The 17,857-nt window shown below is 43.9% G+C and overlaps 1 protein-coding gene across 7 annotated transcripts in view; it reads right to left on the bottom strand.

The window, feature by feature from the left end:
* Positions 1-4,440: 4,440 nt before the first annotated feature.
* LOC109905107 (inositol polyphosphate-4-phosphatase type I A) overlaps positions 4,441-17,857 on the bottom strand; it is a 44,493-nt gene continuing 31,076 nt past the window's right edge. For 3 of the 7 annotated variants that reach the window (XM_031800198.1, XM_031800201.1, XM_031800208.1), the window contains exons 12-25: positions 15,948-16,056; positions 15,481-15,498; positions 14,960-15,146; positions 14,112-14,417; positions 10,498-10,648; positions 10,089-10,229; positions 9,941-9,979; positions 9,580-9,752; positions 9,223-9,346; positions 7,897-8,164; positions 7,066-7,163; positions 6,843-6,955; positions 6,524-6,678; positions 4,441-6,161 (exon numbers count right to left, since the gene is read on the bottom strand). In XM_031800198.1, coding sequence (XP_031656058.1) covers positions 6,029-6,161; positions 6,524-6,678; positions 6,843-6,955; positions 7,066-7,163; positions 7,897-8,164; positions 9,223-9,346; positions 9,580-9,752; positions 9,941-9,979; positions 10,089-10,229; positions 10,498-10,648; positions 14,112-14,417; positions 14,960-15,146; positions 15,481-15,498; positions 15,948-16,056 — 2,015 coding nt within the window. In that variant the 3' untranslated portion in view covers positions 4,441-6,028. The remainder of the gene's footprint in view (positions 6,162-6,523; positions 6,679-6,842; positions 6,956-7,065; positions 7,164-7,896; positions 8,165-9,222; positions 9,347-9,579; positions 9,753-9,940; positions 9,980-10,088; positions 10,230-10,497; positions 10,649-14,111; positions 14,418-14,959; positions 15,147-15,480; positions 15,499-15,947; positions 16,057-17,857) is intronic. The other 4 variants (XM_031800217.1, XM_031800220.1, XM_031800212.1 and 1 more) reach the window with 3 other exon arrangements.

The raw sequence follows: 17,857 nt of genomic DNA on the forward strand, positions 1-17,857 counted from the left end.
TGCCTTGACAATTCTATCTAAATAAACCATATGAATCTCATTGCCAGGGTCTTACATCATCTACCTTTTAACAATAAAATAACTGAACACAACAACACTATACAGTGCCTTCTGGAAAGTACATAGACCCCTTGACTTTATCCACAGTTTGTTACGTTACAGCCTTATTCTAAAATGTATTCAATTGTTTATTAAATTGCATTTTTTCTCTCATTTATAATAAAAATAATGACAGAAGTATCACAGTTACATTAGTCTTCAGACCCTTTACTCAGTAATTTGTTGAAGCACCTTTGTCAGTGATTACAGCCGCAACTCTTCTTGGATATAACGCCACAAGCTTGGCAACTCTGTATTTGGGGAGTTTATCCCATTCTTCTCTGCAGATCCTCTCAAGCTCTGTCAGGTTGGATGGGAACGTTGCTGCACAGCTGTTTTCAGGTCTCTCCAGAGATGTTCCATCGGGTTCAAGTCCGGGCTCTGGCTGGGCCGGTGCCTTTTGGCAAAATCCAAGCGGGCTGTCATGTGCCTTTTACTGAGGAGAGCCTTCCACTGTCAACTGTGGTACCTTTTATAGGCAGTTCTGTGCCTTTCCAAATCATGTCCAATCAATTGAATTTACCACATGTGGACTCCAATCAAGTTATAGAAACATCTAAAGGATGATCAATGGAAACAGGATGAACTCCCCAGACCTTAATCCCATTGAGAACTTGTGGTCAATCCTCAAGAGGCGGGTGAACAAACAAAATTCCACAAATTCTGACAAACTCCAAGCATTGATTATGCAAGAATGGGCTGCCATCAGTCAGGATGTGGCCCAGAAGTTAATTGACAGCATGCCAGGGTGGATTGCAGAGGTCTTGAAAAAGACCTTGACTCTTTGCATCAACTTCATGTAATTGTCAATAAAAGCCTTTGACACTTATGAAATGCTTGTAATTTTACGTCAGTATTCCATAGTAACATCTGACAAAAAGACACTGAAGCAGCAAACTTTGTGAAAATATATATTTGTGTCATTCTCAAAACTTTTGGCCACGACTGTATACAGCCTTTGAATTTGTGGCATAGGCCTACTACCCAGGTATAGTCGACTACCCACAAGCCTACACTTTCAATTTATGTTATTAATTTAAAGTGTGTATATATGCACCACACTCCAATGCTCCTCCAACATGCAAACTCGATAATCGTATTGCTGACTACCGGGCTGTCTCGCTTCAGTGAAATGTTTGAAAGATTTTCATGGTTGTGCTTTTCTTTTTTCTGGCGACAGTGAGGCGACAGTGAGGCAGCGAATATTTCGGCGTGTAGATTCGCTATTGCAACGTGCTGTCCTCAAATTGCAGCAACAGTGGCGCTGCAGTCCGCAGAGTAGTTTGGAGAAGGTGTTAGCTGCTGAGCGAAAGGCAGTGTTCGGTGTTGCCGCTCATGCTACTCCACATTGAGTAGTAGACTGTATGTACAGTTGGTCAAAAAAGTATTTAGTCAGCCACCAATTGTGCAAGTTCTTCCACTTAAAAAGATGAGAGAGAGGCCTGTAATTTTCATCATAGGTACACTTCAACTATGACAGACAAAATGAGAAAAAAAATCCAGAAAATCACATTGTAGGATTTTTTATGAATTTATTAGCAAATTATGGTGGAAAATAAGTATTTGGTCAATAACAAAAGTTTATCTCAATACTTTGTTATATACTTTTTGTTGGCAATGACAGAGGTCAAACGTCTTCACAAGGTTTTCACACACTGTTGCTGGTATTTTGGCCCATTTCTCCATGCAGATCTCCTCTAGAGCAGTGATGTTTTGGGGCTGTTGCTGGGCCACATGGACTTTCAACTCCCTCCAAAGATTTTCTATGGGGTTGAGATCTGGAGACTGGCTAGGCCACTCCAGGACCTTGAAATGCTTCTTTCGAAGCCACTCCTTCATTGCCCGGGCGGTGTGTTTGGGATCATTGTCATGCTGAAAGACCCAGCCACGTTTCATCTTCAATGCCCTTGCTGATGGAAGGAGGTTTTCACTCAAAATCTCACGATACATGACCCCATTCATTCTTTCCTTTACACGGATCAGTCGTCCTGGTCCCTTTGCAGAAAAACAGCCCCAAAGCATGATGTTTCCACCCCCATGCTTCACAGTAAGTATGGTGTTCTTTGGATGCAACTCAGCATTCTTTGTCCTCCAAACACAACGAGTTGAGTTTTTACCAAAAAGTTCTAATTTGGTTTCATCTGACCATATGACATTCTCCCAATCTTCTTCTGGATCATCCAAATGCTCTCTAGCAAACTTCAGACGGGCCTGGACATGTACTGGCTTAAGCAGGGGGACACGTCTGGCACTGTAGGATTTGAGTCCCTGGCGGCGTAGTGTGTTAATGATGGTAGTCTTTGTTACTTTGGTCCCAGCTCTCTGCAGGTCATTCACTAGGTCCCGCCGTGTGGTTCTGGGATTTTTGCTCACCGTTCTTGTGATCATTTTGACCCCGCGGGGTGAGATCTTGCATGGAGCCCCAGATCGAGGGAGATTATCAGTGGTCTTGTATGTCTTCCATTTCCTAATAATTGCTCCCACAGTTAATTTCTTCAAACCAAGCTGCTTACCTATTGCAGATTCAGTCTTCCCAGCCTGTTGCAGGTCTACAATTTTGTTTCTGGTGTCCTTTGACAGCTCTTTGGTCTTGGCCATAGTGGAGTTTGGAGTGTGACTGTTTGAGGTTGTGGACAGGTGTCTTTTATACTGATAACAAGTTCAAACAGGTGCCATTAATACAGGTAAGTGTGGAGGACAGAGGAGCCTCTTAAAGAAGAAGTTACAGGTCTGTGAGAGCCAGAAATCTTGCTTGTTTGTAGGTGACCAAATACTTATTTTCCACCATAATTTGCAAATAAATTCATAAAAAATCCTACAATGTGATTTTCTGGATTTTTTTTCTCATTTTGTCTGTCATAGTTGAAGTGTACCTATGATGAAAATTACAGGCCTCTCTCATCTTTTTAAGTGGGAGAACTTGCACAATCGGTGGCTGACTTAATGTATCTATCTCTCTCCAGTGGGTAAAACACTGCATTACAATGCATGAGCTCCTTATTTTACAGGAGTAAATCGGAGAACATTGTTTGTTTAAAACGTTGCTATGCAACAGCTGAATTAAAGCAGTCAAGTCTACTAAGAGACTGAAAGGTTAAGAAGGGAAAGAAAGTTCAAGGTCTTAAAGACGCCTTATCAAGATCATTTAGAATGGTGTGTGTGTGTGTGTGTGTGTGTGTGTGTGTGTGTGTGTGTGTGTGTGTGTGTGTGTGTGTGTGTGTGTGTGTGTGTGTGTGTGTGTGTGTGTGTGTGTGCGTGTGTGTGTGTGTGTGCGCATGTGCGTCCCTGCATACATGCAGACAGACAGACAGACTATAAAGACCAGAGGTATACTTTACATATCACAGACATGCAGACAGACATAATATAAAGACCAGAGGTATACTTTACATATCACAGACATGCAGACAGACAGACAGACTATAAAGACCAGAGGTATACTTTACATATCACAGACATGCAGACAGACAGACATAATATAAAGACCTGAGGTATACTTTACATATCACAGACATGCAGACAGACAGACTATAAAGACCAGAGGTATACTTTACATATCACAGACATGCAGACAGACAGACAGACTATAAAGACCAGAGGTATACTTTACATATCACAGACATGCAGACAGACTATAAAGACCAGAGGTATACTTTACATATCACAGACATGCAGACAGACAGACAGACTATAAAGACCAGAGGTATACTTTACATATCACAGACATGCAGACAGACAGACAGACTATAAAGACCAGAGGTATACTTTACATATCACAGACATGCAGACAGACTATAAAGACCAGCGGTATACTTTACATATCACAGACATGCAGACAGACAGACAGACTGTAAAGACCAGAGGTATACTTTACATATCACAGACATGCAGACAGACAGACAGACTATAAAGACCTGAGGTATACTTTACATATCACAGACATGCAGACAGACAGACAGACTATAAAGACCAGAGGTATACTTTACATATCACAGACATGCAGACAGACAGACAGACTATAAAGACCAGAGGTATACTTTACATATCACAGACATGCAGACAGACAGACAGACTATAAAGACCTGAGGTATACTTTACATATCACAGACATGCAGACAGACAGACAGACAGACTATAAAGACCAGAGGTATACTTTACATATCACAGACATGCAGACAGACAGACTATAAAGACCAGAGGTATACTTTACATATCACAGACATGCAGACAGACAGACAGACTATAAAGACCAGAGGTATACTTTACATATCACAGACATGCAGACAGACAGACAGACTATAAAGACCAGAGGTATACTTTACATATCACAGAATATGGTGAAACAGTTTACTGCTCATATTTTAATTGTAAATGACAGAGTTGAGGGGGAAAGCACATTTTACAGCAAAGCCAGTACCTGTACAGATACAGATGTTTCACCTGAAAGTGTGTGGCTCAATACATGCAAAGAAAAATACATACATGTCAAATTAAATGGATAAAACTCGCAGCATTTTGGCAACTTTTTTCAGCAATTTTCAGTGCATCAATAATATTCAGCAAAATAAAGTTAAAAAATGTTTTCCTAAATAAAAATAAACTGTCTCTGTAATGTGCAATAAAAGCTACTGATAAACATGGAAACAGAAGCTAGTGAGGGGTTCACAGTACAATTTAACATATAACGCTGTGCATTTTAAACAGACTTCTTTCTATGCAGTTTACCAGTCCATTATATCCAAACCTACAATAATAATGTCAGGCTTTTCTATCTAACGCATTCAACAGTAAGACACTTCTGTTTCTGTCCATCGGATGTACAAATATAGCCGTGTTTTGTTGCTCCTGTGGTGGTCCAGTCCGCCAGGCGCCCTCTGCAGCGTCAGAGTGAGTTAGCTTCTATCAGTGTTGTAGTATTCCTCTGGGGTTCTTAAAAGAGATGAAACTCGCAGAGAAAAGCTGCCCACATAATATTTCTTATAACACTGGTCCTTACTCTAAGCTAATATGTTATAGTTTGACTGAGTCTATAGTTTGATTTAAAGTTAATATGCCTACCACCTGGGTCATGGATCTAAACAGTACTTTATGAACAGACAGGGGTTGGGGGGAGTGCAAGATTTGGACACTATGTTATTTTTCAGTTGAATACAATCTACAAGCATGTGATCATATATTTTAATTTAGTTGTTTTTGGATGAATTTGGTTGTGTGTGAACCCCATCCATGCTTGCATCTAATATAATGGAGCATTGTACCATGCACTCAATGACAAGATATACAACATAAAATAAACATGCAGTGGCCAAGGGAAAGATGAACCTTGTCACTACAACTGTTTGACTCAGTAGAAAAACCAAAACACAGCATAGTGGCGCTCCATTTTGCACTAACCCTGTCCAGTAGCTGCATTATCATATACGTTTGGGATGGGTCTTCATACATCACAGATACAAGTGTCTACATCTAATTCTTGTGTATAATCATGAGCAAATAACACACTGATGCTCTGTACACAAAGGTTTTGTTCTCTTTAAATTGACTTAAGAGTAATTTTCACTTTGAAGTTCCATGAGAGACAGTGGTAAGAACCCAGGCCACATGATAACTAAAACAACTGCAGCTCTAGAACTAAAGTTTTTTTTACATCAATACAATCTGTGACAATGTATTTCAAAAGCTGTTTTTAAGTTGTTGTTGTTGTTGTGTGCGTGTAGTGGTTCTCATGCCATATTGCAGAGATACTAATCGCAAAGGAGAGGGAAGCGCTATCAATCTACCACAGATAACATCTACAGTGAGTCAGCACTATAGAAAGGGATCGGTTGCTTTCATGAAGTTATTTTGTTTTTATGTTGTTGCTGACGTTGACATTGTCTAGTCTCTGTCCCCTTCTATTGGCTACTTCGAGAGATGGGCAGCTGTCCAATCAGGTATCTACTTTCCCATAGGTGCCCTCAGGGGGGCGGTACTGTTTGGGAAAGGCCTTCAGCTGGAGGGAGTTGAAGGCGTATTTACGACATCCTACATTCTTCATGGTGTTCTCTCGTCTGCAGCCCTCACTGTTGGAAGGAGGAGAGGAGAGGAAAGAGAAGGAGGGGGGAGGGGAGGGTAGAATAGGGAGGGGAGCAGAGAGGAGAGAAGGAGAGAGGGAGAGGAGAGAAAAGGAGAGGAGAGAGACGGAAAGGAGGGTAGAGCGAATGAGAGGGGAAGGAGAGGAAAGAGAATGAGAGGGGGGAGGGGAGGGAAGAGGCCAGGAGAGAGAAGGATAGGGGGAGGGTTTAAAAGATCAATTGGAGATGGAGTTATACTACATAAAGTTATTATAAACATGGACAGAATTCTTTATTTTCTTCTAATTCCACATGGTAGACGTTACAATGTCTTGTCTCTTTTTGTTCAGGCAGTTGTGTGGCTGGCTCACCTGCGCATGCAGTCGAGGGCCTGGAAGAAGACCTGTGGGGCCATGGCGTGCTCCTGCTGGAGTATCAGACACTGCTCCAGGGTTAGAGACATGGCTGTACGATCCTTAGCACTCTTACAGCTGGTGAAACGCACGCCGTTCAGACGCCGACACACCTGGGAAGGGAGAGAGCGAGAGACAGGGAGAGAGAGAGAAAGAAGTGGGGAGCAGAGGAGAATGGGTGAGAGTAGAGAGTCAGGCAAAGACTTCAGCTCATTCAGAGTGCTGCAAAATAGGATCTTGTGGAGAGAGAGAGAGAAAAAGGGGAGAATGTCTCTACCTCCGCTGCCTGCCACAGGATCTCTACATTCTTGCTCTTCCTGGCACTGATGTTCTGACCGAGCAGCTTCAGCAGCTCAGGCAGGCTGGTCTGACTACGGGTACGAGGGAGGCCTGAAGAGGAGAGAGAAGAGAGGATTATTGCACTGACGTACATTTTAGGAACCCGGTTGTTGCCCACTTAATTAGGGGTTGAGGTTAAGATGAGGTTGTTTATGACTCACAGTCCTCAGGCAGGACCTCTTTGTACTGGTCGTAGTAGGAGCTGAGACGAGCCATATTCTCCATGTTAATCACCTCCTGGAGAGATGTGTCTCCAAACCTATAAATACACAGATCGACAGACAGACAGACAGATTGTATTTTATACACGGTATTGCTCATTCAGCAAAGCTACAACACATCAGCATTTCTTAACAAGCACCTCGTGCAACTCGTGATTATTGGAGGTAACTTTCATCAATCAAATGGTATTACCACAAATATTAGCTGGCTGCCATTGCCATGGTAACACACCTTTTGACTACCCCTCTCTTACATTGTGCTGCTGGTCCTCCCTCCATCACCTCTCCTCCCTCTCTCCATCACCTCTCGTCCCTCCATCCCTCCATCCATCCATCACCTCCCTCCCCTCCCTCCCTCCCTCCCTCCCTCCCTCCCTCCCTCCCTCCCTCCCTCCCTCCCTCCCTCCCTCCCTCCCTCCCTCCCTCCCTCCCTCCCTCCCTCCCTCCCTCCCTCCCTCCCTCCCTCACCTCTCCTCCCTCCATCCATCCATCCATCACCTCCCTCCCTCCCTCCCGCCATCACCTCTCCTCCCTCCACCACCCCTCCATCACCTATCGTCCATCACTCCATCCATCTATCACCCTCCCTCCCTCCATCACCTCACCTCTCCTCCCTCCACCACCCCCTCCATCACCTCTCCTCCCTCCATCCACTCTCCTCCCTCCATCACCTCTCCTACCTTCACCCTCCATCACCCCTCCATCACCTCTCCTCCCTCCCTCCATCACCTCTCCTCATCTTTCCTCCCATCTCCTCTCTCGTTCACTCACTTCTCTGCCAATGTCTGCTGTTCATTGATTCCCACATTGAAGAGAACAGGCTGCACCCGCAGCAGCATGCCGTTCTGGATCTCCCGGGGCAACGCATCAAACATTGGCGCTGGTAACGGAACCCTGACGTTGAAGCCGTCCCGGTTCCCGGTGATGACAGGCAGCATGTCTGGGCCGAAGACCGAGGTTGCCTGGGTGACTTTAAAGGTGACGTTCCGCAGATCCATCACGCCAACACTCATGTCCTCCAACATGGCCAGCTCATCCCCTTTAGGATTGAAGAGAACAAGTGGTCAGAGTAGGTTTCAGTGGTCATAATTTAAGAGTAAGGGGTCAGAGTAGGTTTCAGTGGTCATAATTTAAGAGTAAGGGGTCAGAGTAGGTTTCAGTGGTCATAATTTAAGAGTAAGGGGTCAGAGTAGGTTTCAGTGGTCATAATTTAAGAGTAAGGGGTCAGAGTAGGTTTCAGTGGTCATAATTTAAGAGTAAGGGGACAGAGTAGGTTTTAGTGGTAATAATTTAAGAGTAAGGGGACAGAGTAGGTTTCAGTGGTCATAATTTAAGAGTAAGGGGTCAGAGTAGGTTTCAGTGGTAATAATTTAAGAGTAAGGGGTCAGAGTAGGTTTCAGTGGTCATAATTTAAGAGTAAGGGGTCAGAGTAGGTTTCAGTGGTAATAATTTAAGAGTAAGGGGTCAGAGTAGGTTTCAGTGGTAATAATTTAAGAGTAAGGGGTCAGAGTAGGTTTCAGTGGTCATAATATAAGAGTAAGGGGCCAGAGTAGGTTTCAGTGGTAATAATTTAAGAGTAAGGGGTCAGAGTAGGTTTCAGTGGTAATAATTTAAGAGTAAGGGGTCAGAGTAGGTTTCAGTGGTCATAATATAAGAGTAAGGGGCCAGAGTAGGTTTCAGTGGTAATAATTTAAGAGTAAGGGGTCAGAGTAGGTTTCAGTGGTAATAATTTAAGAGTAAGGGGTCAGAGTAGGTTTCAGTGGTCATAATTTAAGAGTAAGGGGCCAGAGTAGGTTTCAGTGGTAATAATTTAAGAGTAAGGGGACAGAGTAGGTTTCAGTGGTCATAATTTAAGAGTAAGGGGTCAGAGTATATTTCAGATGTCATTAAAAAATTTAAAAAGTGGGTTTCAGATCAACATAATCATGTGTGCCTGGGTGTGTGTATTTTCATTAAAGAAAACACAAGAACGCACACACACACACACACACACACACACACACACACACACACACACACACACACACACACACACACACACACACACACACACACACACACACACACACACACACACACACACACACAGGAGGTTACCATAGGTGCTAAGCAGGCCCTCATGCTGGACCAGCAGGCCGATGGTATGGAGCTGCCTGAGGAAGCCGTCGTCACAGAGACAGTTCCTCAGCTTGATGACGAAGCCACAGATCAGAGCTGACAGCTACATAGTGGAACACACCAATACAACTGTCAATAACCTATACAACTATAATCATCTATATAATCTGTCAAACATCTATAATAACAATGTTATTGATCAATTCAATAACAATGTATATTATAGAACAGCAATTAAATCCATCTAGTTATGCTGCAATGCAAGAGTGGTGTTGTGTGAGTGTGTACACACACATGCATGTACCTGCGCGTGTGTGTGTGTGTGTGTAAACCCACCGTCTGACAGAAGACCACATCTCTTCGGTACTGTAGCGTGAGGTTCATGGCGATGGTGGGAGCACTGTCCTGCATTAGGAGGAACACCATGGACTTCTTAGCCTTGTCACTCATTAGAGACACACACTCTGACAGGGTGGTCAGGAGAGGGTACAATGCATCACTCCATTCACCTGGTACAGACAGGAGAGAGGTTATACAGTATATATGCACAGACATTTACACACACACACACACACACACACACACACACACACACACACACACACACACACACACACACACACACACACACACACACACACACACACACACACACACACACACACACACACACACACACACACAATCTTGCTCCTACCTGGGGAGGGCTTTTCTTTTTCTATGTCTGGGCTGCTGTCTAGAGGGGAGAGAAGAGCATAACATCAGTGTTATAACATCAGTATTTATGCCTGCTAGTTAAAGAATGATTTTACAATATAGAACAGTCAAAGTGGCCGTGAACCTACAGTGCTTTTGTCTTTCATGGTTTGATTGACATGTGGTGCTCAGATGAGGGAATGATGACAATGATGATGATGGAGGAAGAAGAGGTGATGAAGATGACGGTCCAGGGTGTATCCAGAAGGCTTCCCTGTTTCCATGGATACCTCATGGGATTCACACACATTCACTTTTATCCCCTAACCTCAACTTCTAAACCAATACACCCACCTGGCCACACATCCACCCACCCACCCATCCATCAATCATTCCCAAACACAGGTTTTTGGACATTTTTGCAAATGCATTACAAATAAAAAACTGAAATACCTTCCCTCAATCAGTTAGTTTGAAAATCAGGAATGTCTAGTTAAATATCCTATTTCACTTCAATAGATCCATTTGACTAGTATGTGAATGTATGTGCATGTTTACTTCTCTTAGTAATGGAGTTGGTCAGCTGCTGAGCATCCAGGAACACATCCTCACTGCTGCTGTCACTTTGCAGCCTGTCTTTGGCCAGCAGTCTTTCCACCCTCTGGATCACACAGTCCAGACTCTTATCTACATTTAACCACACCTTCTCCTGGAGGGTAGAGAGGGTGGGTCAGAGGGCCGGGTGGAGGGAGAGCGTCACAGAAAGATAGAGGGATTAAATATGAAATAAACGTTGTATATACACATCGTGGCCAAAAGTTTTGAGAATGACACAAATATTAATTTTCACAAAGTCTGCTGCCTCAATTTGTATGATGGCAATTTGCATATACTCCAGAATGTTATGAAGAGTGATCAGATGAATTGCAATTAATTGCAAACTCCCTCTTTGCCATGCAAATGAACTGAATCCCCCAAATTATTTTCCACTGCATTTCAGCCCTTCCACAAAAGGACCAGCTGACATCATGTCAGTGATTCTCTCGTTAACTTCTTTGGGGTAGGGGGCAGTATTTGGTAGCTTGGATGAAAAACGTGCCCAAATTAAGCTGCCTGCTACTCAGCCGTAAAAGCTAGAATATGCATATAATTAGTACATTTGGATAGAAAACATTCTGAAGTTTCTAAAACTGTTTGAATGATAGTATAACAGAACTCATATGGCAGGCAAACACCTTAGAAAAAATCCAGCCAGGAAGTGGGAAATCTGTGGTTTGTACTTTTTCAACTCGGCCCCCATTGATGATACAGGGTGATATTAGTTATGTTTCACTTCCCAAGGCTTCCACTAGATGTCAACAGTATTTAGAACCTGTTTTGAGGATTCTACTCTAAAGGAGGGGCTCATAAGGGCTCTTTGCGTGAGTGGTCTGGCAGAGTGTCACAGCCTCAGTCTGGCAGAGTGCCACAGCCTCGGTCTGGCAGAGTGCCACAGCCTCGGTCTGGCAGAGTGCCACAGCCTCGGTCTGGCAGAGTGCCACAGCCTCGGTCTGGCGCGCTCACGTGAAAGGTAGCTACGTTCCACTTCATTTGTACAGACAAAGGAATTGTCCGGTTGGAACATTAATGACGTTTTATGTTAAAAACATCCTAAAGATTGATTCCATACTTAGTTTGGCATGTTTCTACGGGCTGTAACGGAACTTTTTGAACTTTTCATCCGACGGTCGGCGCGACATGAACGTGCTTTTGGATTTGTTTACCAAACGCCCTAACAAAAGAAGATATTTGGACATAAATGATGGACATTATCGAACAAATCAAACATTTATGGTGGAACTGGGATTCCTGGGAGTGCATTCTGATGAAGATCATCAAAGGTAAGCGAATATTTAAAATGCTATTTCTGAGTAATGTTGACCACCCAATATGGGTATATTTTTGGCTGCTTTGTTGTCTAAAGGCTTATTGTCTAAAGGCTCAGATTATTGCATGGTTTGCTTTCTCCGTAAAGTTTTTTTGAAATCTGACACAGCGAGAAGTTTAAGTTCCATGTATAATAGTCGTATCTTTATCGATGTTTATTATGAGTAATCCTGTAAATTGATGTGGCTCTCTGCAATATCACCAGCATCATCAGCATGTTTTAGAACTACTGAATGTAACACGCCAATGTAAACTCAAATTTACATTGGTTCATTTTAAATATGAACTTAATCAAACAAAACATGTATTGTGTAACATGAAGTCCTGTGAGTGTCATCTGATGAAGATCAAAGGTTAGTGATTCATTTTATCTCTATTTCTGCTTTTTGTGACTCCTCTCTTTGGCTGGAAAAAATGGCTGTGTTTTTCTGTGGCTTGGTGGTGACCTAACATAATCGTTTGTGGTGCTTTCGCTGTAAATCCTTTTTGATATCAGACACTGTGGCTGGATTAACGAGAATTGTATCTTTAAAATGGTGTATGCTTGAGGAATTTTAATTATGAGATTTTTGTTGTTTTGAATTTGGCGCCCTGCACTTTCACTGGCTGGTGCGGGGGGGGGGGGGGGGGGGGGGGTTCCGCTAGTCCTAGACAGGTTAGCGCAGGTGTGAGTGTTGACGAGGACAGGGCTGGAGATCACTCTGTCATGCTGATTGAGTTTGAATAACAGACTGGAAGCGTCAAAAGGAGGGTGGTGCTTGGAATCATTGTTCTTCCTCTGTCAACCATGATTACCTGCAAGGAAGCACGTGCCGTCATCATTGCTTTGCCCAAAAAGGGCTTCACAGGCAAGAATGTTGCTGCCAGTAAGATTACACCTAAATCAACCATTTATTGGACCATCAAGAAGAGCAGTTGAATTGTTGTGAAGAAGGCTTCAGGGTGCCCAAGAATGTCCAGCAAGCGCCAGGACTGCCTCCTAAAGTTGATTCAGCTGTGGGATCGGGGCACCACCAGTACAGCTTGCTCAGGAATGGCAGCAGGCAAGTGTGAGTACATATTTTTATTTGACCTTTATTTAACTAGGCAAGTCAGTTAAGAACAAATTCTTATTTTCAATGACAGCCTAGGAACAGTGGGTTAAATGCCTGTTCAGGGGCAGAACAACAGATTTGTACCTTGTCAGTTCGGGGATTCAAACTTGCAACCTTTCGGTTACTAATCCAACGCTCTAACCACCAGGCTACCCTGCTGCCCCGCTCTAACCACTAGGCTATCTGCACGCACAGTGAGGCTAAGACTTTTGGAGGATGGCCTGGTGTCAAGAAGGGCAGCGAAGAAGCCACTTCTCTCCAGGAAAAACATCAGGGACAGACTGATATTCTGCAAAAGGTACAGCGATTGGACTGCTGAGGACTGGGGTAAAGTCATTTTCTCTGATGAATCCCCTTTCCGATCGTTTGGGGCATCCGGAAAAAGCTTGTCCGGAGAAGACAAGGTGAGGGCTACCATCAGTCCTGTGCCATGCCAGCAGTAAAGCATCCTGAGACCATTCATGTGTGGGGTCTCAGCCAAAGGGAGTGGGCTCACTCACAATTTTGCCTAAGAACACAGCCATGAATAAAGAATGGTACCAACACATCCTCCGAGAGCAACTTCTCCCAACCATCCAGGAACAGTTTGGTGACGAACAATGTATTTTCCAGAATGATGGAGCACCTTGCCATAAGGCAAATGTGATGACTAAGTGGCTCGGGGAACAAAACATCTATATTTTGGGTCCATGGCCAAGAAACTCCCCAGACCTTAATCCCATTGAGAACTTGTGGTCAATCCTCAAGAGGCGGGTGGACAAACAAAACCCCACAAATTCTGACAAACTCCCAGCATTGATTATGCAAGAATGGGCTGCCATCAGTCAGGATGTGGCCCAGAAGTTAATTGACAGCATGCCAGGGCGATTGCAGAGGTCTTGATAAAGAAGTGTCAACACTACAAATATTGACTCTTTGCATCAACTTCATGTAATTGTCAATAAAAGCCTTTGACACTTATGAAATGCTTGTAATTATACTTCAGTATTCCATAGTAACATCTGACAAAAATATCTATAGACACTGAAGAAGCAAACTTTGTGAAAATGTATATTTGTGTCATTCTCAAAACTTCAGGCCCAGACTGTACATTCTATACAATATTGTTGTTATTCTCAATTGTTGAACAGAAAATGATCAATGTCTCCTTACCCAGTCCTCCTCATGCCAGTCAGCCTGTAGGGAGGAGCGCTTGCCTCTCCCCCTCTCTCCCTCCACGTATACTGAGTGGCGAGGGGAGATGGAGTGACGCGAGGGGGAGGTGGATTGGCGTGAGGGGGAGGTAGAGGAGCGACAGGGTGAGGTAGATGAGCGACAGGGGGAGCGGGATGGAGAGGGGGTGAGGGACGATGGGGAGGGAGTGCCCTTCTGGACGATGCATTCTGGCCGAGCGGCAGTAAGGGCTAGGATGGCTGAGGACAGCAGCTTAGAGTCACAGACTGTCACCAACTGACGAGTCTGGAGAAGGGGAGAGAGATGGAGGAGAGACAGAGAGAGAAGAAGAGACAGGGAGAGAAGAAGAGACAGGGAGAGAAGAAGAGACAGGGAGGAGAGACATGGAGGAGAGAGGGAGAAGAGGAGAGAGATGGAGGAGAGGCAGGGAGAGAAGAAGAGACATGGAGGAGAGACATGGAGGAGAGAGGGAGAAGAGGAGAGAGATGGAGGAGAGACAGGGAGAGAAGAAGAGACAGGGAGAGAAGAAGAGACATGGAGGAGAGAGGGAGAAGAGGAGAGAGATGGAGGAGAGGCAGGGAGAGAAGAGAAAGGGAGAGGAGAGAGATGGAGGAGAGACATGGAGGAGAGGCAGGGAGCGAGATGGAATAGAGACAGGGAGAGGAGGAGAAAGTGAGTGGAGGAGACAGGGAAATATACAGTATAATAGTGTGTATTAATACAGTGAAATACATTCATTGTATAGATACATGAGGTCATTTCTCAATTCTTCTTTCCCTTCTCTTCTCCCTCCCTATTTCTCCCTCCCCTCTCTCCCCCTCTCCTACCTTCTCAGAGAGGATGGCGAGGGTTCTCTCCAGAGCGTTGGCTGAGCGTTCCTTGGCAGCGCGGGACAAACGTTCGGTGTAGTAGCAAACCTGAGTCTTCAAGGTGTTGACCTGACCAATCAGCTCCTTCGCTCTCAACACGTCCCGGGGCAGGTAGGCCACCGGCTTAGAGCTAGACCCAGAACTGCTGCAAGGTGTGTGAGAATATGTGAGTGAGAGAGAGAGAGATAGAGACAAAGAAAGAGAGATAAAGAGAGAGAGAGATAAAGAGAGAGATAAAGAGAGAGAGAGAGAGATAAAGAGAGATAAAGAGAGAGAGAGATAAGAGAGAGAGATAAAGAGAGAGAGAGATAAAGAGAGAGAGAGATAAAGAGAGAGAGATAAAGAGAGAGAGAGATAGATATAAAGAGAGATCCGGATTGAAAAGGTGCTGACACGTGCAGATTTATAACAATGTTATACAGAGCATAAACACATCTACCCACAATGCATGCATAAACAGACCAGGTGACAGAGCTCACCATTCCTCCTCATATGCGCTGATCAGAAAGCAAGAAAAAAAGGGCACAATTCAGTCAAAGGTTCTACATCTAAATGAATAATAACAATGAAATGTGGAACTGTTGTGCCTATAGCAGGATTTCTTGATTGGCCCCAATTGATTTTCTCAGCAAAAAATAATTAAATAAATTGATAATTTTGGTTGGACATAAAAGCCTGTACAATCACCAGGGAATCATCTGAAAATGATTTAAATTACTAAATCTGTTCTCAAGTATTCCCATGCATGAATAGAGAGGCAAATGTGATCATATCCCAATGTGATCAAGGTGTGAAGTTATTCTTTCTTTGTCAAATAGTTTATCTGTTTGGGCTTTGTGTACAAATGATTTAGAACTGTGTTCCAGCCCCCAACCATTAACTCAAGGAAAAACAGAGTCTGCGACTGAAAGTAATTTGGGACAGCTGGTCTATTGCCCGTACTCACTGTTTCCTAGCCTCCTCAAACTTGTGGATGAGTTTCCGGAGACCACAGTGCTTAAAGCCTTGGTAGTGGGCTGCTGGGGCCCCTATAGTTACTACGTCATAGGTCCTGTCTAGGAAAGGAGACGGAGGGAAGTGGAGGGAGAGAGGAGGGAGGAGGAGAGAGGGGAGAAAGGGAGGTGGAGGGGAGAGAGTACTTTTAGACAGATATAAACAGAGAATTACATTGAGCCAGATGGATATAATTATGGATATAAAGGACATAGAGACTGATAGATATAACAGGTCCCCTACCATAGAGACCAATAGATATAACAGGTCCCCTACCATAGAGACTGATAGATATAACAGGTCCCCTACCATAGAGACCAATATACATAACAGGTCCCCTACCATAGAGACCAATAGATATAACAGGTCCCCTACCATAGAGACCAATAGATATAACAGGTCCCCTACCATAGAGACCAATAGATATAACAGGTCCTCTACCATAGAGACCAATAGATATAAGAGGTCCCCTACCATAGAGACCGATGTATATAACAGGTCCCCTACCATAGAGACTGATAGATATAACAGGTCCCCTACCATAGAGACTGATGGATATAACAGGTCCCCTACCATAGAGACTGATAGATATAACAGGTCCCTACCATAGAGACTGATAGATATAACAGGTCCCCTACCATAGAGACTGATAGATATAACAGGTCCCCTACCATAGAGACTGATGGATATAACAGGTCCCCTACCATAGAGACTGATGGATATAACAGGTCCCTACCATAGAGACCGATGGATATAACAGGTCCCCTACCATAGAGACCGATGGATATAACAGGTCCCCTACCATAGAGACCGATGTATATAACAGGTCCCCTACCATAGAGACCGATAGATATAACAGGTCCCCTACCATAGAGACCAATAGATATAACAGGTCCCCTACCATAGAGACTGATAGATATAACAGGTCCCCTACCATAGAGACTGATGGATATAACAGGTCCCCTACCATAGAGACCAATAGATATAACAGGTCCCCTACCATAGAGACCAATAGATATAACAGGTCCCCTACCATAGAGACCAATATATATAACAGGTCCCCTACCATAGAGACCAATAGATATAACAGGTCCCCTACCATAGAGACCAATAGATATAACAGGTCCCCTACCATAGAGACCAATAGATATAACAGGTCCTCTACCATAGAGACCAATAGATATAAGAGGTCCCCTACCATAGAGACCGATGTATATAACAGGTCCCCTACCATAGAGACTGATAGATATAACAGGTCCCCTACCATAGAGACTGATGGATATAACAGGTCCCCTACCATAGAGACTGATAGATATAACAGGTCCCTACCATAGAGACTGATAGATATAACAGGTCCCCTACCATAGAGACTGATAGATATAACAGGTCCCCTACCATAGAGACTGATGGATATAACAGGTCCCCTACCATAGAGACTGATGGATATAACAGGTCCCTACCATAGAGACCGATGGATATAACAGGTCCCCTACCATAGAGACTGATAGATATAACAGGTCCCCTACCATAGAGACTGATAGATATAACAGGTCCCCTACCATAGAGACTGATAGATATAACAGGTCCCCTACCATAGAGACTGATAGATATAACAGGTCCCCTACCATAGAGACTGATAGATATAACAGGTCCCCTACCATAGAGACTGATAGATATAACAGGTCCCCTACCATAGAGACTGATAGATATAACAGGTCCCCTACCATAGAGACTGATAGATATAACAGGTCCCCTACCATAGAGACTGATAGATATAACAGGTCCCCTACCATAGAGACTGATGGATATAACAGGTCCCCTACCATAGAGACTGATGGATATAACAGGTCCCCTACCATAGAG

The sequence above is a fragment of the Oncorhynchus kisutch genome, linkage group LG2 (assembly GCF_002021735.2).
Source record: "Oncorhynchus kisutch isolate 150728-3 linkage group LG2, Okis_V2, whole genome shotgun sequence".
NCBI lineage: Eukaryota > Metazoa > Chordata > Actinopteri > Salmoniformes > Salmonidae > Oncorhynchus > Oncorhynchus kisutch.